Here is a 22,946-nt window from a genome sequence, read left to right on the forward strand (position 1 = left end):
TTAATGACCTGGTTGTATTTAGGGACTGCATCATATCCCCACACAGCCTTCTTGCAAAATAGGAAAGTAGGCAGAATCTGGAAGTCTTCAGAGTAGCTTGTCCCTCAGTCGGCTCCAGGTGGAGATAACCCAATTTGCACTTGGATGACCAGAATCATGGGCAGTATTCCTGTGAACTCTCCTTACTGCAGTAGCATCAATACATTTCTGTTTCTGCAGGAGCTTTTCTCTGTGCACAGCCCAGGATCCTCTTTGCCTTTTTCATGGTAACATCATGCTGGTAGTTCTTAATCACACTATGATCTGTTAAGATTGCAGCCTCCCTGCTCATTTCTAGCTGATAACTCCCAGTGTAGAACTGCAATTTCAATTGCTCCTTGTATTCTTTTTGTACTCCTGAAGTACATTTAGTTTCTCTTGCTGAAGTCAGATGGTTCTTTCTGTGTGAAGCTCCTGTCTTCTCCTGCAGTGATGATGCATCTCAACTTCATTGGTGTTTTTCATTAAAATGGTCTTACCTCTAGAAATGAAAGCTTACAAATAAGACTCCCTTCAAAACCTTACTTTCTGAATGGTGCCACTGTCTTTTGTTCATCTTTACAACTGAGAATTTTACTCAAAGTTTTCCAATGGAGGTTTTGTAAAGATTGATCCCAGAATGATGTCATAAGGTGGACCTCCACAATACTTGCCTTAAATTAATCCTTTTATTCTAGTTGTCCAGAAAGTCCTGGTTTGTGATTAGACTTCATAGGCACTATGGTACTACAAGTATAAATTATAGATTGCACTCATGTTGCCTGTGTTCCTTTTAATCTTGCCACATATTCACAGATGTTTTCCTACAATAATGAATATTTAAAGGACATTAATGAGTGTGCCAGATAAAGAATGGCAGATTGAAACTATAACAGGAAAATAAAAGGAATTGTATTTTTTTTAAAAAATACTTTTTTAAATAGTGGCACTGGAATTTGAGACTCTTACAAGTTCAGTTTGAGAGTCCAAACAATTTAATTTCAGAAAAAAGCACACAGAAATTACTCAGAACTGTCTGGGTTACCTGATGAGTTAAGGGGCATCTGTGAGTAATGCTGATGTATGGACACATGGTGACAGACATTTAAACCAGACAGATTTTAAGGCTGCCTGAAATATAAATGCCATTTCCTGCAGACCAGAGCGATTATCTTTCAAAGGTTTTCTTGTTAGAGCCATGCTTTAATACCACTTTTTAACTGTAGAAAACCATAAAAGAATACACTTTCTTTTTTAATGAAGACTTTTCCCCATCTCTGTTCCTTTCCCAGGTCACTTAGTGAATGCCTTGGTTCACATCTGCTAAAACCCTGGCTAGGATAGAATGGTTTGTAAGTGCATTTTTGCTCGGTGGAGACTTGTTGTCCAGCAGAAGTGATAAAAAGAAGTTCAATTACCACTTTGCAGTTTAGGAAAGCTTTTCATAAAAACTCCACACCACTTAAATAAATCTTTAGATCCTCATTTTGCATATTATCGATAGACACCTTAAGAAAAAATACACTCACAGGTATGTGTGTGTATATAACATAAGTTTCTGTGTCTAAATGTAATTAGGCATACATGCCATCTTTAATACAGTAGGAGGCAGTAGAAAAGTGTTGCTTTGTAGTTTCCTGGTCTGAAATTCTCTTGAATGTTGTCACCTTCATAAATGTTGAGAATTCAACCCAACAAGCTGCAGGTATTTCAGCAGAGGCCAGCTTGGGAGTGCCTTTATTAAGGTGATAATGGATTTTCTTACAAAATATACCATCATTGCCAAAAACACAACGAGGGTCTTAGACATTACACCTGCAAATCTCTCTGCAGGAAGTCCATGTTCCCTGCTGTTCCAAACAAGAACGCTACTGCTAAATTTTGGCACTAGGACTACTAACAATGGTAGGAAAAAATAATTATGAAAAATTGCACTGTTACCAGGAACAAACAAAACAGAAATACTGCAGTAAACTCTGCCCAGCAAACTTTAAATAAAACAGATCAGGATAAAAATTATCTTCTCCTGGAACTTTCTGGTGTTTACCTGGGGAGCTGAAATGGGCAAAGGCAGTGAAGGAGAGGGGATTTGATCATCACTTTGCTATAGCCACTCTTAGAGGAGCTATGCTCTACTTTGCTTTTTTGCTTCCTGAGGCTCAAATAGACCTTCTTTCATAAGGAGTTTTCAGTTTCCCTGTTCAACTAGACCTACCTTTTATTTCCCTCCTCTCCCTCACTCCTGTATCTTTTCCCCCATGTGCCCCCTCTCACGTGTTGAAAGTGTTCCAAAGACAAAGCTCCTTTCAGACCCCACCCTGCCCCAAGTGGGGAGGCTGAGGGGCCACACTCAGAAGTGATGGAGAGATGCTGCCCTTGAATACTGGCATCATTTGACAAGTTTGCAGAAAGAAAAACAGATTTCCCTGTGGGCTGTTTCAGTTCAGGATTTGGCTCTTTCTCCTGCTTGTGGCTGCCATGTGCAGTTGAAATATTGTAAGGTACTTTCCACACAGAAAATAAGTGGGGAAAAAATGTTTCATGGCATTCTCTGGACATCAGATGTATTAATTGCATTTTAGCTATTATAGAAATTACTGTAATTTCAGCTCATGTTCTCACATGCACACAGCAGCCAGCAGCTTCTTTGTCAGCAGCTCTGCTCTGGCATAGCCACTCAGCAGAACATTTGCATTTGCTTTCAAAGGTGACTGGAGAGATAATGATTTACTAATGTGTACTGGAGCCAGTTTTGAGCTCAAACACTTACAAAAACTGATTATAACATATTCAGTGGTAGAATCTGCAGTTGCTACTGAACTGGTTAGTTACATAAGCAATTGCCTGGGACAAAAATCAGTATGAAGAGCAACTTGCCATGTGGCTACCCACCATATCAGACAGCTTTTGTGATTTTCAGAGAATTTGTAAAGCAGGAGTTGCTTGAAAAATAGTGTGTTTCATTGCCAGTAATACGTGTTGTGGCTTGTTCATGGGTAAGTGAACAATAGTCTCATTTTAATGACTTTTTTTTCAGTGTGCCTTATTTCTTATATTCTTTTGATCATTTACTAGTGCGGTCTGTGGTGCTGTAGCTCAAGGTCTTGCCCTTGGTCCAGCATTCTCAGCTGAATACAGCTATTTTCTTGCACAAAATAGCTCTAAATAAGGAGAGTGTGGTAGGAAGAATGAGGGATTTGATCATTTTGCACTTCTGCAATTGCCTGAATTACCTTGGTTGGAACGAATATTAGCTATTAAGTACTGTTAGGGAATTGGTGGTAAAGTCAGAGATAGTCCCTAGTCTGGGAAGCTGAATTTTATTGCTTTGCCTTTACACACTGATGCACATCTCTGTGTCTAGTTAAGCCAAACATTAACCTGGTTGATAATTATTTATAATATATAGTTTTCTAATCACTTATGTCTATTGGATGCTAGTAGATGTATAGGTAAAATTTCTAAGTCCTGCCTAAACTTTGGATTTGAATAGAAAACAAAGAAGTTCCTTTACATTGTTGAAATGCATTGTATTAATTAGAAAGACTGCTGTTTTCTGCTGTGTAGGTTGACTAGCAAGCTTAAATCTTGTTTTCTTTTTCTTTAAATACAAGCAGAAAAAAATTAAAGTGGAAATAAGTGAGCTGTGTTTCATGCACGCTGTTCAGTGAATGAGCCTTCACCTGCTTTGGAAATATATGTTGATTAAAAAAAGACAAACAATAAATCAGAATCTGCTTTGGTTGGATTTTCCCCTTTTTTATCAGTAACTATATTTTCTTTAGTAACAAGTTTTTTTATGCAAAAATGTCATAACACTCCTAGTTTGGCTTTCTGCGCCGGTAATGTGATAATAGAAGATGGTTTTATGTTTTAAATGGAGCACTATTTTTTTATAATAAGTACTGGTAGTATATGAAACCTGATTTAGTTGAATAACTTAAAGTAACTTAAAGGGGATTGCTAGTTCCCACTAAGAACCCTCCACAAATACTGAGACCTTTAATAACATCACAGGATACTGGACTACTTTTTAATTTATTTTTTTTAAATTTAATTGTTTTCTTTCATCTTCATTAAAGTACCTGGTCATTTACCTGTGTGTTTGTATTTTGGATAGGCTGCAAAATGTTATTTGAAGATCTTCACAACACTGAATTGGAAAGGATAACTCATATTGTGGCACCAAAGGCCTGATATTTTCAGTGCTACAGAGAAATGTGAGTGACAGCATAACAGAGCCGATCAGAGATCGTGGAGTCCCAGAAGAGCCCACTTGGTTCACTTCAGTGCCAGGAACTGATCTAGGGTCAATGAGCTGGTTGGAAGTGCTTTCTTGACCACATGTTGCTTCTGGCGAGTGTGTCCAAATTGCTGGAATTTCTTCCTTATTGTGTCATCAGGCATCTGCTCTTCTCTCCAGTTCCCTCTTCAGCTGGTTATCACTTTAGATACAGTCCCTCACTGAACAACTTTCCCTGTGTTTAATTAGTAGACTGATATTCTTGCAAATTCTTTTGGGGGGTTTCACAGCTCCCCCAGGTACTGGAGAACAAAAACTACACATCACACAGCAGTTTGTATTTTTTCATAGCCCAAGAAAATTTCTTCTCTGCCCTGTCTGTGGCTTTTAGTCCCTCTGTTATTTTTCTTGTTCTATCCTTCAAGATGGCCACATTCAATGTGTTTCAGCTTTCTAAGTAGTGCAAACAACATGCTGTATTTCTTCTTGGTTACAGCCTCTCCCATGCAGACTGCTATGGAAATCAGAGCCATGGCTCTCCTTAGGCAGAGCACCTGATACCTGGGCATTTCCTCATCTGTCTCCAGCTCTACTTTTATTCCAGTTGCTTAGCTCACTGTTGACCTTTCCTCTTTGTCTTCCGTGATGGAAAATACATAATTTCTGTGCATTCCATTACTTCAGAACAGTCTGCAGCACACTGTGCCATTCTAATGTTTTTTGGAAGCTGAAAAATCACTTCGAGATTTTCCTCTTGACCTTGGTGCATTAGTCCAAAAATGAGGTTTAGCACAGAGTTCACTACATCATCCAGGTGTCTTTGTAGAAATTAGTCTATGCCTCACTGGCCTTTGACTCTTTCAGGAAGAAAAGGATTTGCACAGACAGATGGTTGAAGAAATTGCTCTGTGACTTCTGTAGTTCTGCAGATAACCTCTTTTTGGGTATCATCATCAAGTATCATTTCATGAATCTACCATAAGATAATGTCTCAAGCTCCGATTGTCTCTGCTGGTATATTATCTTTCCTTAACTGCTGTTCAGCTGCTCTGGCAACTTCTAGGTAGTTGTTATTAGGCTAAGCACTTTGTTCTACCATTATTTTTTCCAATATCCTGTCTGCATTCACCCCATTTCATTGTACCCATATCCCTTTCAAGGATGCAAAATCATCCTTGCTCCAAACGGTGCAGACTTTAAGTTGGACTTCCAGCTGAAAAATACTTCCAGTTCCAAATTTCTTGTTCCACTTGCATACCTCCATACCTGAGGGTCTGTTCATTGAACCAGCTTCCCCTACTTGTCTTCTCCTGTCTTGGATTTCTGGATAAAGTGTGTTCTCCAATACTGAGAACTTCTTTCATGGTCATCCAGTTTTCTTTTACATCTGACATGGTTTACTGAACAAGCAGCAAGTGAGGGTGATAACCACGTGAAGTTGAAAGGTCCACATCCCAAAAGTTCTGGCACACTCTGTTGGTCCTTGTCCAGTATTTTCAGTGCCTTCAGGTTGTACCTGAGTGGCCTTAGCATCTCACCTCTCTCACAGATTGACTCAAATGCTGTTTGACAGCTGCTGAAGACATGACCGGACTATGACCTGAAAAACCATCTCATCTGAGGAACCTCCACCACTGAGGGTCTGTATTCATCCAGCATTTAATTAGCAAGACAAAGCCTTGTCAACAATATCTGAAATTAAATTTTTTGTGTCCCCATTGGCCTTTTTTTAATTTGGCTTATGTTTGGACCTCTTTGCTAACTGAAACCCAGGACCAGAACTGCGTTGCCTGGTTGGACAAGTCATGGTCTATATAACTCTGGTGGATAGGGATGAAGAATTATAGGAATTGCTGAAACCAGTAGCTTGACAGGGGAAGCTGCCACACTGCCATGTCCCCAGGTCCAGTATAAAGTCTGAGTGAGAATTATTATACAAATGCACACACAATACCTGCATCCACAGCCAACCATGCAGACCACAACAGAGAGAAAACACAGCAGTCATGTGAGCACAAGCAGTGAAAAATATGTGTATTTAAACATTATGGATCCTTCTAGTGGCTGGGTTTAGAAAGTCAGTCCTGATAGAAAGTCAGTCAGTCAAACAGTTGGCCTATGGATCCCCATCTCTCCCCAGCTGATAGCTGTGGGTCTGCAGCCTCACCCCAGTTGCTGATACTCAGCCCTTCTTCCCCAAGAGCAGTCACAGAAACACAAGGGTATGGCTTTAGACAGTCATTCAGTGTTATCCAGTAGCTGGTTTGTGTATCCTCTGTTCTTCCAGGTATCTCATGCACAATCTGTCTTTTGTGCATACACACACACACACAGGTCTCTGAGTATCACCCTACCAGTAGCTGCCACTCAGGTCCTCTTGACTTTCCAGTAGGTTTTCTTGGAATGCCTGGTCCCTCCAGGTGAACTGAAAAACCTTTTGTTTTGGCTTACATGCCATGTGTCATGGCCAGACCACAGGCTGATCATTCTCCTTTGATAGACCTGAGTAACCTGGTCAGTGTGCTTGTTGTCTCAATTTTCATTGTTCCTTTGATTCTTTTTCTTCATGCATTTTAAGAAAACTTTAATCACATACCCTAATGAAGAAGAACCGGAGTCCGTGGCCAGGGCAAGAAGTCTTTAGGCTACACACCAGAAAGACATAAATAGTAATAGTAATGTCAAGATAGTAGCAGTAGCAGAAAGGATGCTTCTGTCAAATTTGTTGTGGGACTGAATCCATATGATACAACTTATTATGCTTTAAGATTCCATGGTCTCTATGTATGTAATAATAAATGTTGGTCTGGTATAGATTTATGTTAGCACAGGCATTTTCATACCTATGAAAACTGAACCCGTGAGAATCATGTGTCAGTAAAACTGTTGATGACCAGCATAAAAATTTAACTTATAAAAGATTTAGAGAACAATTTAGCTGTGATATTAGAATCGTTAAGTGTTGGAGGATTCCAGTATAAGGATCCCTTCAGTAATATCATATTTTTAAATAACCTGATTTTTTAATATGGTACAATCTTGCACATCAGTTACTGCCAATGTTTAGTTGTAAATGAGTGAACATGATCCTTGTTAAAGAATAGCTGAAGGGATGAATGACTTCAGATAGCTGAATATTTTAGCAAATCCCCATATGATGTGTTTGGAGAAGCTTTTAGACTCTTTCCTTGGCAGCTATGCAAGAACAGGTAACAGTTATGCCACCAATAACACTGACAGGGAATTGGAGAATGTTTGGTGCTGTCAGAATGAACCATAAATAAATACAGGAATTTAAAGGACAGCTCTTTGCAACAGAAATAGCGTTCTGCGGGCAGAACTCCAAATAGGGTGTTTGCTCCTAGTTGTAGATATCTGAATTCCCTTTGGAGAAACTCCTGCTGGCTTAATGGGACATCGGGAGAAAGTGGGTTGCAACTTGTAAGTCCCTGGCTGAACATCCAGCTAACGTGGAGGCCCAGCTGTGCTTCTTCCTGGGGTATTTAATCTGTAACATGGCCCAGACTTCCAAAAGTTTTTTATTCCCCCATTTTACATTTAAAATAGAATTTATGATCAGCTTTATTTGCCTTTAAAACCTGATTTATATCTTGTTGATGTCGACGGGAGTTTTCCATTGGACTTTTAAAGTGAGTTAACTGAAGTTCAAAAATAAATCTTTTTAAACTTTATTTCTGTTAAGCAGCATAAACGAAAACCCTCAGCTGAAGTTGGTGGGAACAAAGTTAAGTCAGTGCTGAATATCCTAAAAACTCGATGTTCAATATTAGAACATCCAGTACAAAAGGGTTTTCCCCCTTCTCCGCAAATATTTGGATTTACATAACGCGGCCTGCTAGAAAAGTCCTCCAGTGCAACCACGTGCCTCTCTCTCACATCAGGCTCCAGAAGGGAACGTTGTGGATACCGGATCCTGCGCAGCCATCGGAATTCCGAAGATCGGGTGCATTGCATGGGCAAAGCGAAGAAGTACAACGAGGCGGCGACGCGGGTGAAGGAGGTCCTGCTCAGCACGGTCAGCCCGGAGCAGTTCGTCTTGACGCTGCTGGAAGCGGAGCCTCCCAACGTGCTGGTGAGCCGGCCCAGCAAACCCTTCACGGAGGCCTCCATGATGATGTCCCTGACAAAACTGGCAGACAAAGAGCTGGTTCACATGATTGGTTGGGCCAAAAAAATTCCTGGTAAGAGTTTCAGTCTTATTTGTTTTAGTCAGTGCTTTTACCATCAGTATGTCATTCTCTGCTCTGAAATAACAGCACAGTAAGTGTGTGGTATGAAAGTCAATCTTTTTATCCTTTAAACTAATGCACAATTTGTGGCTCTCAGTAATTGACCCAGATGTCTTTTGACCTAGCCCATAATTTTCTATCATCTGTTGTTAGTCACATAATAGCTCATTTTGCTAAAAAGCATAGCTGGTGTTGTATGTAATTTCTACCTCATTAGCTATAAAATACCTGACAAAGCTGATTTAGAAGGTTCATTTAACACCAAATTCTTTCATTGAATCCTGATAGAAAGTTCCTAATACAGCTGATGAAAACTGAAATGTGTCCGAGTTCTGGGTGTTTGCAATCACTTCATTTGACAGAGCTGCTGCACAAAAGCATCAGTGGAGCACAGTGTTGATCTCAGAATTATCGTGTGCACTCCTTCAAAACAAAAATCAGTAAGATGTTTTTGGTTGTTGGGAACACAAAGAACGTGAACTGAAGTACAACAATATGTGTTAGTGCCTGGAACGTCTTGAATGTGTACACGTTGGCAGTGCACCATTTATCTTACAAACCAGAAGTGGTGAGCATTTTCAGTTCCTTCTCCCTGAAGTACCCATGATTAAAAGAGTCAGAATAAAGAATAAAAGCCAGAATAAAAGCAGCCACCATGCAGAGATGATTGTTGGTTAAGCTGTGCAGAAAAACTTGGTGGCTGGCATAGACTAAACCACAGCCTGTGGCCCTTTAACGAGACCTAAGGTGACCAGATAATAACAGTGAGCTGAAAACATTGAATAATTGGTGGATGTGTAGCAGTATGGGGCTTGATCCTGAGCTTCAGACAGAGTGCTCTGCTGGGAGTGATCCCTACAGCTCTGTTTACACTGCATGGCTAATATATTCCACAGCATGACTGATATTCCTGACCTCATGACCATCAGGACTGAGGAGCCAGCACACCATGGCTCCTCTCTTGGATTTTATGCTGGAGGTGCTCAGAGTGTGCTTGTGTGAGCTCTGCTCTGGTCATTGTGTGCACTGCAAAGAGCTGCTGCTGATTGAGTACACACTCGGGAAAACATGACAGTAATCCTTGCCTTTAGAAGCAGAGTGCGTGCACAGTACAAGAAACACACTTGGAGGACAATATTTCATATAATCCCTAAATTAAGAATTTAGAGTAAGGGAAGCGTATCCTATTTCAGGTCTAGGTGGAGTGGCTGGTGGTGCAACCAGACCCAGCTGCTGGAGCAGATTAGCGTCCAGGCTCAGCCACTGTGTTGGAGGGCCCAGGTGTGATGGTTTTAGGGTGTGCAAATCCCAGGTCAGCTGCTGAGCTGCTGGGGAGGAGATGTTTGCACCACACGAGCATCTCAAGCCAGGCTGGACATTTGCAAGGTGAAAGTGTTTTTGTTGTTAGTGTGGGATGTTTTAAACTCAAATCCTTTGTCTTTATTTTTACTGATTTAAGAAACTCTGAAAATAACTGTGAAGCAAGTAATCATATAAGGGGTTAAATGGTTTCTATTGTTATAGTTTCTTGTCCAATCACAAAAACTTGATTAAAAGGTACCATTTCAATGGACTCAACATAGTTATGTTTATCTGGTAGGAAGTGAATTGTGAAGGAAAACCAGTCTTAGAAAATGACCTCATTTTAAGCAATATTTCAATGAGAAAAACCCCAACCTTTTCCATTTTTTGATTGTTAATAACTTCTATCTTTTACCTCTGTTACCTCTTCAAAAAAAACCCCCAAAAAAACCACAAGCCCAAAACCTCAGACAGTTGAGATTGCTTTATTATTTTTTAAAAAATCAGTTTCCAAACCAACCCCAATTTTGACATCAATCACTTTCAGTTTATTTTCAACATATGTCAGAAATAATAACTTTTTCTTGGCAGTAAGAGAACTGCGTGAAGAAAATCCACTGAAACAATCAAACCCCTTCAAAACAGTTCCTGGGAATGCTGACACTTTCTCATGTGTGTTTGTTTTTTCTGATCAGGCATGTTACACAGAACAGAAATAAGCAGCATTTTAGAATAATGCCAAAAGTAGATGTGACGTTTAATATACACCTAATTATAAGTAATATTGCCATGTTACGTGGCAGTCGAAGCATTTATTTCAACATGGGTTTATTTTTTTTATTAAAAAGCTGTGATGACTAAATTTTAGAAAATGGAATTTCATTTGTCAAAAACTCTTGCCTGATGCCAATCCATGCCTGGTTCCTGGAGATAAAATCTTAGAAAAGACGACAGACTTCTTGAGTAAAGGCCCAGTGAGCAGTAATTTTACTTTCTGAAAAGCTGAATATTTTCTTATGTGTACCTGGGTTAGAAGCCCATTTTCATCTCTAAGTTATTACTGGATATTATTTTGACACTTACTGAAAGTGAAAGAAAATATTTTTATTTTTCCTTATAGATGCTTATATTAATGGTAACATTTTGCCTAAATAGGAGAAATACGTGTTTATATTTTGTGTTTTTTTCATCTTTAACATTTAATGGCAGTCTTTTGTTAAAAATTTTACTCTGCAGCTGTATTTTTGTCTGTACTTTCAGCCCAATAGATTGTATTTTTGTTGCTCAGTAAAATAGAATCTGACTTCTGGATTTTTTTCCTTCTGAATTCCAAGTATTTTAATTCTCAGTTGTCAGGCAGCAGAACATAGCTTCTATAATTGCCTTTTACTTTGTTGACCTAGTCTAAAAGAGTTCAACGTGGTTCATCGCTGAACCTGTATTGTAAATCAATAAGATGTTGTCACAACATTGAAATTTGGATTCATTATGCAACCTAGTGTGTTGCTGACCAGAGCAGTGTGCCTTTTTCTAGTCATTACACATCCAGCACAAGTTTTTTTCTCAACTGTCTTGGCAATTTATAATTAAATGATAAGGCATGCAGTGCACAATTTAAAGGATGTGTACTAAAGCTGTAGAAAAATTAGTAGTTTAAGGTAGTCTGCAGGAAATGAGACTTCTGACACTGCAGTGGAAGTTGTGCTGTTCTCAATCTTTAGAGCATGAAGTTGTTAGGAAAAGGAAAAGTATAGTCCTTCTAAGAGCTGTGCTTGATGGTCATAAATCCTACTGCTGCTGCTGATAATGTGAGTTTAGCAGATGACATCCATGATAAATCTGGATTTTTAAGTACCTGTAGATTGAACACTGGGACTTGATCTTACACCTCACTCCACTGAGAGAGTTTTTAACCCTGATAACTCGTTGTTTATGCCAGACAAATCAGTACACACTGGTGTAAATGTTTATTTAAATAAACTCTGAAATGTCTTTCCGCTGTTGTTTCCCAGGAAACTGCCACTGTCAGTTTATACTATTCACACTTCCGTGGTTATTTTTCCAAAAGCACTTTTAAATGATGAGTGTGTGTGGCAACTAATCTGTTGTTGTCTGTGCATTCTGTAGTAAATTCAGTGGCGGGGAAGACAGGACGGGAAGGTACCGCTCATAGGCTCCCATTTACACTTCTCATAAAATCAGAAGCAAGGCTGTACCAATGTCAAAAGGCAGAAGTTTAGTGATGATAAGAGAGAGTGAGCATTACCCAGTTAATGTCAGCCTGATGCTCTCACTGACTGTCTTCTAGCCTAGTAGTTTAATAAGATCAAAATACAAGGAGCACTTGTATAAATTACTGACAACAGATTCTTTGGCAGCGCAAAAGTCCTGTGTGTATTTTAAGACCTCAGATGACTGGGAAGAATTACAGGAAACCTGTCTCCCATGGCCAGGCTGTAAGGATTTCTCACCATGCAGAGCTGTAGATGCCAGCTCGTCCGAAAATGGAGCCCCTTTGGTAAGGGACTGAGATAAAGGAGCTCAGCTTTGAAAACTGTGGCCTGATCTTGGTTTTGGCCTCTGAGTGGCACTTCATCATACATCATATCTGTGTTTTACTCCTTGACTGAGCAGTCTGCTTTCCCACTTGTGTTTTGATAATCTACACTTCTGCTCTTTTGGTTTGCAGTGTGTAAATTTTATTCCTCTTTTTTCTTTTTTTTTTTTTTCCTCCTTCTAAGCAATATTTTTTCCCCAGTTATTTTTTGCAAGGACAGGGAAGGCAATAACTGTCTCTCCCTTCTGGCTGTGCTGCAGTGCTATCTAGGGCCTTGCTATAAGTTCTGGAGAGAAATAAATCATAGGATCAGAATCATAGAATGGTTTGAGTTGGAAGGGACCTTAAAGAGTGTCTCGTCCCCATAGGCAAGGACACCTTCCACTAGAGCAAGTTGCTTAAAGACCCATCCAACCTGGCCTTGAACACCTCCAGGGATGGGGCATCCACAGCTTCTCTGGGCAACCTGTGCCAGGGCCTCACCACCCTCACAGTCAAGAATTTCTTTCTAGCATCTCTCCTCTTTTAGTTTAAAACCGTTTCCCTCGTCCTATCACTTATCTGCCTGTTTAAAAAAATCACTCTCCCTCTTTTTTATAACCCCCTTGTAAGTTTTAAAAGGCCACGATGAGGTCTTCCCAGAGCCTTCTCTTTCTCCAAGGAGGGAGCAACCTCAGCTCTCTCAGCCTGTCTCCATAGCAGAGGTGCTCCAGCCCTCGGATCATCTTTGTGCCTTTCTCTGGATCTGCTTTAAGAGATCCACATCCTTGTCGTGCTGGGGACCCTAGAGCTGGACACAGCACTCCAGGTGGAGGCTCACCACAGCAGAGTAGAGGGGCACAATCAACCCCCCTGAATTGCTGGCCACGCTGATTTTGGTGCAGCCCAGGATGCAGATCAGGTTTATGCACAGTGGCATTTATTCTGTTCTTGCTTCTGGAATTCCATGGATGGAGGCATTGAGGACACTACTGCCTCCACTGACTATCCTTGCCTTTTTTTTTTTTCTGGTTTATTGAAAATTTGGGGAAGGACAGAGCAGAAAATGGATGGTATCAACACATTTCATTTACAATGGGGATGAAAACACAGAGCCACCAAGATGTGGGTTCCTTCACAGTTACCCAACAAACCCAGGAACATGCCTGCCATGAGATAAAAAACACCCTGCAAGCACCAACCTTATGTGTTCTGGTGAAAGAACAGATTATTTTCCTAGGAGTCTTCTGCAGCACAATGCAGCAATCTCTGACAAATGTGAGTTTCCTGAGTGATTCCCTGGTGCCTCTCAGAAGGCCAAGGTGGCCAAGGATAAAGCAGGTCCTCTGCTTTATGCTTGGTCACTTGAGTTTCACCAGTTCTATGGGAGTAAATGCACTAGAAAACCACTCTACTTTGTTCCAAACGTTTTGTGGAAGATTTGACAATAACAAATATTTTTACTCCTGTTTGAAATGGCAGGATGGCACTTCAGGTGTCAGTGCTCCCTTGTTTGCCTTTCTTCAAAACCCGCGTTTCTTTTTGTTTCTCTTGTGCTCATTCTTCTTTATCAAAATAGAGAAAGAAACAAGTTGATTTATTTTATGCTACTTTCATCACTTTAGGCTTCATTGATCTCAGCCTCTATGACCAAGTGAGACTCTTGGAGAGCTGCTGGATGGAAGTTCTAATGATTGGTTTGATGTGGAGATCAATTGACCATCCCGGAAAACTGATTTTTGCACCAGACCTTGTATTAGACAGGTAAAAGTAATAAATTTCTTGAGAACGCTTCATATTAAGATGTTTGGAGGTGGGGTGAATGGTAAGAGGAAGAGGATTAAGTATGGGAGATGCTATTAACATTTTATCTAACACTATAATTTACTGGTATTCGCAACAATAATATCCTGAGGTTCCACGTCCGTATGGGGGTTTAAGGAATGCTAAACATAAACAGTATTGTTGAACCTGTAAGTTCCTGAATTCATGTGGTGTGACAGTGTGAAGTTTCTCTGCATTTTTCACATCTACTGCTGATTTTGTTCCTTTTGTTCTGTGTCTCTAGATGCTGAAACTATAGATACATCTTTGTCCATTTGTCCCTACATCCCTCATTAAAAAGTAGATATAGTGTCAGGCAATATTTGAATTATTTTAGTTAGGTTTCCTGCCTGTTTTCCTTCCTCCCATTACTGCAGACTTCATAGCTATCTATAATAATGAACATTGCAGCACTAGCCCAAAGGGATTTAAAACTCCTAGATTGCTGTTGAATACTGAGAATATTTTTTCAAGGTAAAGAAAGGTGTTTTCAAATTTAAAGATTATTTCTCCACAGCATCATGTACCAAGAGTGTTGATTATGGATTAGTAAGGATGTTTTTCTACAGAACTTTAGAAGAATTTGACCTGAGCTTCACACCAGCAGAAAGTCAGGGAAACAATCTACTCTCTTGGATTGTGTTAAAATGTCTCTTAGCCCTTTCAGTCTGGGGAAATTCAGATTTGCACCAGTTCTGTGGCTTGCAATTAGTAATTATCATCGCAGACACAGAAGGGAAAATGGGCTAATAAGAGAAATAAATTTAATTTATAAAATATAGGAAATAAATTATAATTTACTTGTATAAAATTCAGTGCAAGGGCAAGCTGCATTGTTCAGTGCAATGATAAGAAATTGATGAAAGTATATGATACATGTAATTTCTCAGAAGCTAATATGTGCTGATCTTATTTGATGCATTCCTTCATTTCCTCAAGACATGGCAGAGTGGGAGCTTACAAGCATCTGGATGTGCTGTAATTTTATTTAAGACATTCTTACACAAAACTGGTCTGTAACTTGATTTTTTTACCTTAGCTGAACTTAGAATCCCAGAATGATGGGATATTGCATTGTAGAGCTGGATATTGCATTGTAGAGCTTAATTGCTTTTTAAGTAAAAAGAAAAATAACTAAAAACTGGAATAGTAGCTTTGGTGGTTTGAAATGTGCTACTGCTTAATTTTAAACCCATTAGAATGGCTTAGGTTTGTATGGAGTTTTTTTTTCAGATCAAAAAATAGGACCAATTCCAGTATCCAAAATGGAGAAAGTTGTTTTCGCAAACACTTGCAAAAGTAAAAAAACCCCAAACTACAAAACCACCAAAACCCAAAAAAATCTGTTTATATTTCAATAACTTCAAAGAAAAAGGTACTAGGGGATAGGGACAAGGGGTTGTTTTATTCTTTAAAAATGTATTATTATTCCAAGACGGTTATTTAAGGGGGTCTTTTTTTTTTTCATCAAGTCCTGAGGCCTCCATCAGGTAAAACCATGATGTTATTGTTTGTGGTAACTCCTTGTGAAACAAATCTGTAACATGATTCAAGGTGGTACTGTGCCCTTCACTGCAGGGTTTCAAACTGATTATCCAGACTTATACTGGCTGAGAGGATAAAGCCTCTTACAGAAATATGATCATACTTATGGTCAATCCTGCTTGCACTTTAGAGAGAAAATCAGTTTCTTATAACTGCTGACCTTTTATATCAGTCTAATTTTCAATTTAGATTTCATGATAGAACGTTTTAAATTCTCCCAAAGATGAGATAGATGGGCCTTTTGCAGCCTCTTTTGTGCTTCGAATTTTATCTGTCTGAGTCAGAGTACCTTAATTCTGCTTTCTCAGTAACATTTTGTATGTGTTTCCATAGGGATGAGGGGAAATGCGTAGAAGGAATTTTGGAGATCTTTGATATGCTCCTGGCCATGACCTCAAGGTTCCGAGAGCTGAAACTGCAGCACAAGGAGTATCTGTGTGTCAAGGCAATGATCCTCCTCAATTCCAGTGAGTATGGGGTCGGATCTAATATTCCCCAAATTGTACTTTTTATTTTCAGGGTGTCTGGGAAATCAGCCTCAAAAACGCAGAAATATCAAGTGAGATAAAACTGTTGAAAGAGGATAAGAGAAAAGGACTTCTCTCTGATAGATTGTAAACATTGTTTGATTGCTCGAAAAACTTCCCAGGCTGTATCATTTGCTGGATTTAGGATCTATGTCCTGTTGTAAGAACTGTCCGAAAGACACAAAGTGTGAAAGCTTCTCACAAGGTGGGGCCCATGGCCCAGGCTGTGGGTCTGTCCTTTTCAATGGGAACTTTTGCTCCCATCTCTCTGGATCCCGCTCATGTGTGAAGTTGTTGTACAGCTCTACAAACGTGTCCTTAATTCCTATTTGTAGTAAAGCTAGTTACTCAACCGAGTCATGATTAATTGGGCTTAAATATTCCTATTTAATGGTAGTTAGTTGGTAGGAATGATTGAAAGTACTCAACAGTTCTGCAAGATGAATTTCAGGACAGTAGCTTTGTTTTGCAAGCTTTTACACAGGGCAAGGAGTAGTGTGTGTTTGCTAGTTTAGGGTAGTCTGCAGTAAAAATTATTTTTGGCTCCAGAACATTTTATAGTTAATGTTGTCAAAATAATGTAACAATAAAATAACAGCTAAACTATTTACATCTACTGCTTTCAGCAAGAAGCTGCTGCATAATTCTTAGTCCAATGCTGAAGGTGAATAGTCCAGCTGCCCACTTATCCCACTTTTCTGCCTACTTGTTTGGGTGGGAGTGTTGATCTGCTGGAGGGCAGGAAAGCTCTGCTGAGGGGTCCAGACAGGCTGGATTTGTGGTCAGAGACCAATGGTGGGAGGTTCAACAAGACCAAGTGCTGGGTCCTACGCTTTTGCCACAATAAGCTCATTCAGTGCTACAGGCTGGGGGCAGAGTGGTTGGAAAGCCATGATGATGATGAGAGGAAATGGGATTTCATGAGGATGAGAGATTTCAGTGATGATGAGGATGAGAGAAAATGGCCTCAAGCTGCACCAGGGGAGGTTTAGATTGGATATTAGGAACAATTTCTTCACCAAAAGGGTGGCCAGGCATTGGAAGAGGCTGCACAGGGAAGTGGTGAAGTCACCATCTATGGAGTGATTTAGAAGAGGTGTAGATGTGGCACTGGGGGACATGGTTTAGTGGTGGGCTTGGCAGTGTTGGGTTAAAGGTTTGACTCAGTGATCTTAGAGGTCTTTTCCAACCTCAGTGATTCTGTGATTCTATGGATACCATTATTTCAATAGACAACAAAAGCTGTTCTTTTTTTCCTCAAATACCCTCCACAATCAAGCAGCCAAAAAACCCAACAAAAAACCCACATGTAATCAGCCATATTTTCTTGAGAGGCTCACTTCTCAAAAAATCTCTCCTTTTACCTCTCCCTACTCTTCTTTCTTGTCAAAATCTTTTGTTCCTAATTTTCAAGGTGTTCTGGAACTGTCGTTCCATAAATGTCTTTGGAAGGATTTTTTTGTTGTTTGGTTTGGTTTTTTGTTTTGTTTTGTCCCAGATCAGTTCTGCTTTTATCAATAATGTTATTGTGTGTTTCCAGATCTTCCTAGTGCTGATTTCTTCTCTTCCTTCTCCATAACCCCAATCTCTTTTGTTTGTTTGTTTTTGCCGACTTTTAAGATTTTTCACTGCAGACACATCAGAAAAAAAATCCACAGTTATTGGCTTTTTTCCTTCCTCATGAGCAGCAAATATTTTCTTTCTCTTCTCTGGTTAGGCATGTTTCCCTTGTCAGCAGAAGAACCCGAAAGCAACAGGAAGCTGCATCACCTGCTTAACGTGGTCACAGATGCTTTGGTGTGGGTTATTGCGAAGAGTGGGATCCCCTCACAGCAGCAGACAACTCGTCTGGCCAATCTGTTGATGCTCCTCTCTCATGTCAGACACGCAAGGTATGTTTTACAGAGTGCATGTAACATGTAGGGCATTAGTGTTTGTTTATTACAGGAAAAAAGGAAGGGCAGAACTCCAGAGCACTCCTGAGGGAATCCTCTTCACCTCTGTCACTAGGAGGCTTTCCTTCCTAGCCCAACAAAACAGGCACTATGCTCAAGTGCTTGCTGGCACTCAAAAATGGTGTGGTATTAAAATGCTGTCTTAAGCTTATCACATTCAATTGTTCATTATGTATCTGCCTGATATAACAATACATAACAATACATAACAATAACAACACAAATTCAGCCTTTCAAAAAAAAAACAACAAACCAACCCCACCCAGCCATCAAAACTCTTCTGTCTAAAATAAAAATCTCCTCCAAAACTGGTCTGCAGTGTGGGCTTTGGTGGAGCAAAGTGGACTTTGGGTGCCATGTTTTTCCCAGACCAATTTGCTGTCCTTTGTTTGGAACTACAGCATTTTTGCCAAGTGACTTATGCTACAGCAATGCCAGGCTCTTGCTTTTCCCACCAGAAGCAGCTCCTCTTCTCCCTGCCTCATCCTGGACCTCCTTGAGCTGTTTATCTTTGTTTGTGGTACAACAGACTGAAACGCAGGGTCCTACAAACAGATGCTTTAATTTTCAGGCTGTTTGTAATTTAAAATATTACCCAGAGGCCAGCTATTCACTAGGTCTTATAGCTTGATTTTGGACTGTGTGTCCAGGGAAGATGGTCCTGAGACCAGGCTGGAGCATGCAAAGGAGAGCTGGGCATATCTGTAGGGACACTGGAAAAGGGATGACCACCTCTCTTCCTGATAGAGCAGGTGGCAGCAGCGGGGACCTGACTGTGCTGAAGGCAGCTTTTAACAGTCAGTTTGTGAACTGAGGGTGAGTTTGAGAGCTGGCCTTGCAGAAACTCCAGCACCAGGCAGAGCTGAACCTATCTCATGTCTGTGATGCAGTGCCATCACTTGGATTGCCCTCTGTGGTGTGACTTATTGTCACAGCTTTGCAGGAGGTGTTCTGGCATTCTGTGAATAAATATTGTGAATCTTTGCAAAATTTTTTATGTTTTCTCGTTAAACCAAGACTTTTTATGCTGTGTCTCCCTCAGCCAAAATCTGGAGGCTACTTGTTGTGTCCTGTCTCCTTTATGTTCCTTAGTGCTGGTCAGTCAATTAGACTTTATTCTGGAAATAACTGATGCACTCAGTCTTGATAACCAAATGATGTAGGAATCTTGAGAGCTGGGTGTAGGAGAGGGGCTGCAATATCTCCTTTACCATTAACATATTCTTAAGTCTTGAATTGTAGCAGAACCTTGTTTATCTGGAAGCATTGCCCCCCTCCCAGTCCAACCCACTAGGTCAGCTATGTGCCAGCTGTCTGCTGCTATTTCCATGGGGATAAATTTGGTGATGAGCAAATATCCTTAGATTTCAACCCCTTGAGTGCATCTGTTGTATAAATATGTGTGACTGCAATGATACTGTTAGTCCAAACCATGATACAGCACTAGGTGTTCAAGTTAACAAGGTATCATTGTGTCTTGATGAATAACAAAAAGATTAATTTTAAGCTCTGTAGCCATCTGCAAAATCTGACATTGGACATGCAGAGAGTAAACAAAGTGCTTGAAATTAGCCAGGGTAATTCTTCATCCTCAGCCAGGTAGGAGAGGTAGGTAGTCAGTAAATGCATGTAGTAAATTCCCCTTTTATACAAAGATTCAGTGTGTGGCCTCCCACATTTACAGCATCCAAGAGGTTTTATCTTTCAATGGGGTGGTACATCTGAATTATTTCCTGAAGTCAGTTTGTGTGGTGTAAATAAATATTCTCTAAATAGTAAAACATTCACCCTTAAAGTATTGGGTTGTTGTTACTGTTGATAGTGGTAAGTGATCTCGGGGATCACAGCAGCTAAATCCTCCTAGCTCCAAACAAAAAAAGGACTCTCTTGAAGCCGTGAGCCTGTTTTTCTTCTCTGCACTGTTGGAACCAGATCTCTGACTTACTTTCTGCTCTCCTGCACAGTAACAAGGGAATGGAGCATCTCCTGAGCATGAAGTGTAAAAATGTGGTCCCAGTGTATGACTTGCTGCTGGAGATGCTGAATGCACACACTTTCCGAGGGCAAAGGAAGTCCCCAGCCACACACCCCGAGTTTGGCTCCTTAGAACAAATGGAGCCTGGAGACAGCCTGCGAAATGGGGCAGCCCAGTAACTGTGTCCAGACCTGGCAATGTGAAGCCTTTTCAAAACTGTGGGAGAAAACAGAACTGCTGTGACGGGGCTGCTGAAGTGTGACCTGGTGTGAGTTCTCATGTCTTCTGGATTTGCACATGGGTGTCTTGGGAACAGCTGTGGGATGCACACCTCTGTCCGTGCTTCTGACATTGTAACAGCTGCACTTTTACAGTGCCTTTTCTGAGACTCTTCAAAAGCACCTTATGAAATCAAGCCTCAGAACAGCACTGTGGGACAGGGGATTACTGCCTCTCCTTCTCAGAGGCAGGTGAACTGAGACAGAGTGGTAAGGGACTGTTCTGAGGTGGCAGAAGAAGCCTGTGCCAGAGCTTGGAGTGAGCACCAAGGTCTCTGCCTCCCACAGCAAGGCTTTTTAAGCACTGATGGGACAATCTCCTCTTTCGGCATGGGATGGTGAAATGTAGAGCATTATTATTTGGGACAGATCTGTTTACCTGTGTGTGCTGGTCCCTGGGGAATGCCTGCTCTGCAGCTGATCTAAAGTGCCGAGATATGAACAGTGTAAAGGAGTTTATTCTATTCCTAAATATGCAATGGCTGTAACGGCCTTTGTTTGTAGGTTATTTGAAATAGATTCTAGGGCCAGTTCAGAGCCTCTTCAGAAAGTTTAAACTGAGCTTAAGTTTGTATTTTGTGAGCCTGTTCTTTACACTCACAGTATTATCAGTGTATAATTTTTCAGTGCTTTAAACAATGACCAAACCACCTGGATATTTCAGTCAATGCCTACCTTTGAAATGTGTGTTGTCTGTGAGATTAACATGTTGTTTTATATATTTATTAATGATGTTAAATCTGTTCTAATAATTAGGTTCAAGAGGTTGCTCTGTGAATATTAACTGTTTGCATTTGTATATGATCTGCTAAATCAGGCCTTGTGAAATTGGTTAGAAACAAACCATCTTCCCTTCCCTTTTGTGGAATTCTGCCCTGCCCACCCAAAACTTTTTGCAGGGTACGAGGAAGTGGATGGGAATATAAACTGGGACCTCTTTTTGCCTGCTGCCCTGAGGTTTGCTGCTTGCTTGTTTTCAACTCGCATGGCACCTTATGCTGTGGTTTCATAACTGGTATAGGAGCCCTCAAAGAGTTGAGGATGGGGATAATGGTCCTAGCACTACTTTGCTTTGCAAGTGTGATGACTTGTTTGAATTTCACTGAAGATGTAGTGGGTTTAAACTCCCTCATTGTGCTGATTTCTGCATGTGTTTAAGCTGCACTGAGCAAAAACATCCAGGTGAAATGGCCTGGCTGACAGCCCCAGTGATCAGCAGGGTGGCATCATTCATTCTGGCAACTGTCACTCTAAATGGATAGCTTTAAATATAACACATGCATGTTCTGGGCATTTCAGGTATGGTGAAATTAAATTAGGATCACACCAAATGTCTATTTTGAGCCAATAAGTCTTTTGGATTAGGACTTTGATTAGTATGTAATAGTATTGTTAGTATTGATTAGTATGTATTAGTATTATACTAGTAAAATATGCCATTTGCATATTTGGAATATTGTTTGAACCTAATCTTGGTGGGTTTTTAAAGCCAAGGACAGTATTTTTTTATAGGAGGAGCATAAAGACTTTTCAGCCAGTTACACAGATCAACTGTCTTGTTTTGATCTTGTACTATACCAGATACTGCTGCTGATCCAAATTTTTACTTGCTACCTTTTTATTGTTTTTAAGAAATTGTAATATAGCAGTGCCCTTCTAATGAGGTGTAATATCTAGTACCAAAAAAAAAAAAGAGGAAAAAAAGTGAGTAGAGTCTGGAATTCATTGGTACTTTCATTTGAGGGACATTTTGCTGTGAAACAAACCTGTCTCAGTGTTTCTTGGGCTTGATTGCATTCTGACCTCAGTGTCTGTTGTATTGTTCTTTCTGTGATTTTCCTTATCCTGTATAATTTTTTTGTTTAATACAGTTTTTCACAGAAATGTTTGTGATTTGTTTGTTTTGCTTTAAAAGTGCTGAATTAATGTACAATCTTGGAACAAACCTCTTAAAAAGAAAATGGGAAAGGCTGGGTATAAATCATGAAATTGGCTTCTAAGTGGAAATTTGCTGTGGATTGACTCTGTAAAAGGGCAATGCTGCAGATTTGTGCCCCGTGTCGTTATTCATATATGCTGCTCTTAACACAGTGCAAATGGGAAAATGACGTGATTTTAACCTGCTTTTTGTCATGTTGAACACAATTTTATTAAAAGTTACCACTAGTGTTTTAAAATGGTCCAAAGTCAATAGCTGTCGAGTCTGGATTCATGTAGTTGTGTTCAAATTCAGGTAAGGGAAGGTGCCCAAAGGTCTCAAACAGCACAGGGGGGTGTGTGACAGAATGGCTGAACAAGGGTGCCTGTGTCTCTTGAGAGAGATGTTGGGTTTATCACAGGTCTGTATCCCCCAGACCCTCTCAGGTACTGCATTCCTGGTGTGGAGCATCTCTGTGTCCCTGCCAGGCCTGAGCAGAGCAGCCACACTGTTTCCATTTGGATACTGGGGGGCTTTTCCAGTTTCCCTGTGAATGAATGGAGCGCTGAGGACCG

The 22,946-nt window shown here is 40.3% G+C and overlaps 1 protein-coding gene across 7 annotated transcripts in view; it reads left to right on the forward strand.

The window, feature by feature from the left end:
* The window catches only part of ESR2 (estrogen receptor 2), a 41,753-nt gene extending 19,109 nt beyond the window's left edge, over window positions 1–22,644 (forward strand). For all 7 annotated transcript variants that reach the window (XM_064659390.1, XM_064659393.1, XM_064659394.1 and 4 more), the window contains 5 exons: window positions 8,164–8,463; window positions 13,975–14,113; window positions 16,052–16,185; window positions 17,963–18,137; window positions 20,165–22,644. In XM_064659390.1, the coding sequence (XP_064515460.1) occupies window positions 8,164–8,463; window positions 13,975–14,113; window positions 16,052–16,185; window positions 17,963–18,137; window positions 20,165–20,354 (938 nt within the window). In that variant the 3' untranslated portion in view covers window positions 20,355–22,644. The remainder of the gene's footprint in view (window positions 1–8,163; window positions 8,464–13,974; window positions 14,114–16,051; window positions 16,186–17,962; window positions 18,138–20,164) is intronic.
* Window positions 22,645–22,946: the final 302 nt, after the last annotated feature.

This window comes from Pseudopipra pipra, chromosome 6 (assembly GCF_036250125.1).
Source record: "Pseudopipra pipra isolate bDixPip1 chromosome 6, bDixPip1.hap1, whole genome shotgun sequence".
Taxonomy (NCBI): Eukaryota; Metazoa; Chordata; class Aves; order Passeriformes; family Pipridae; genus Pseudopipra; species Pseudopipra pipra.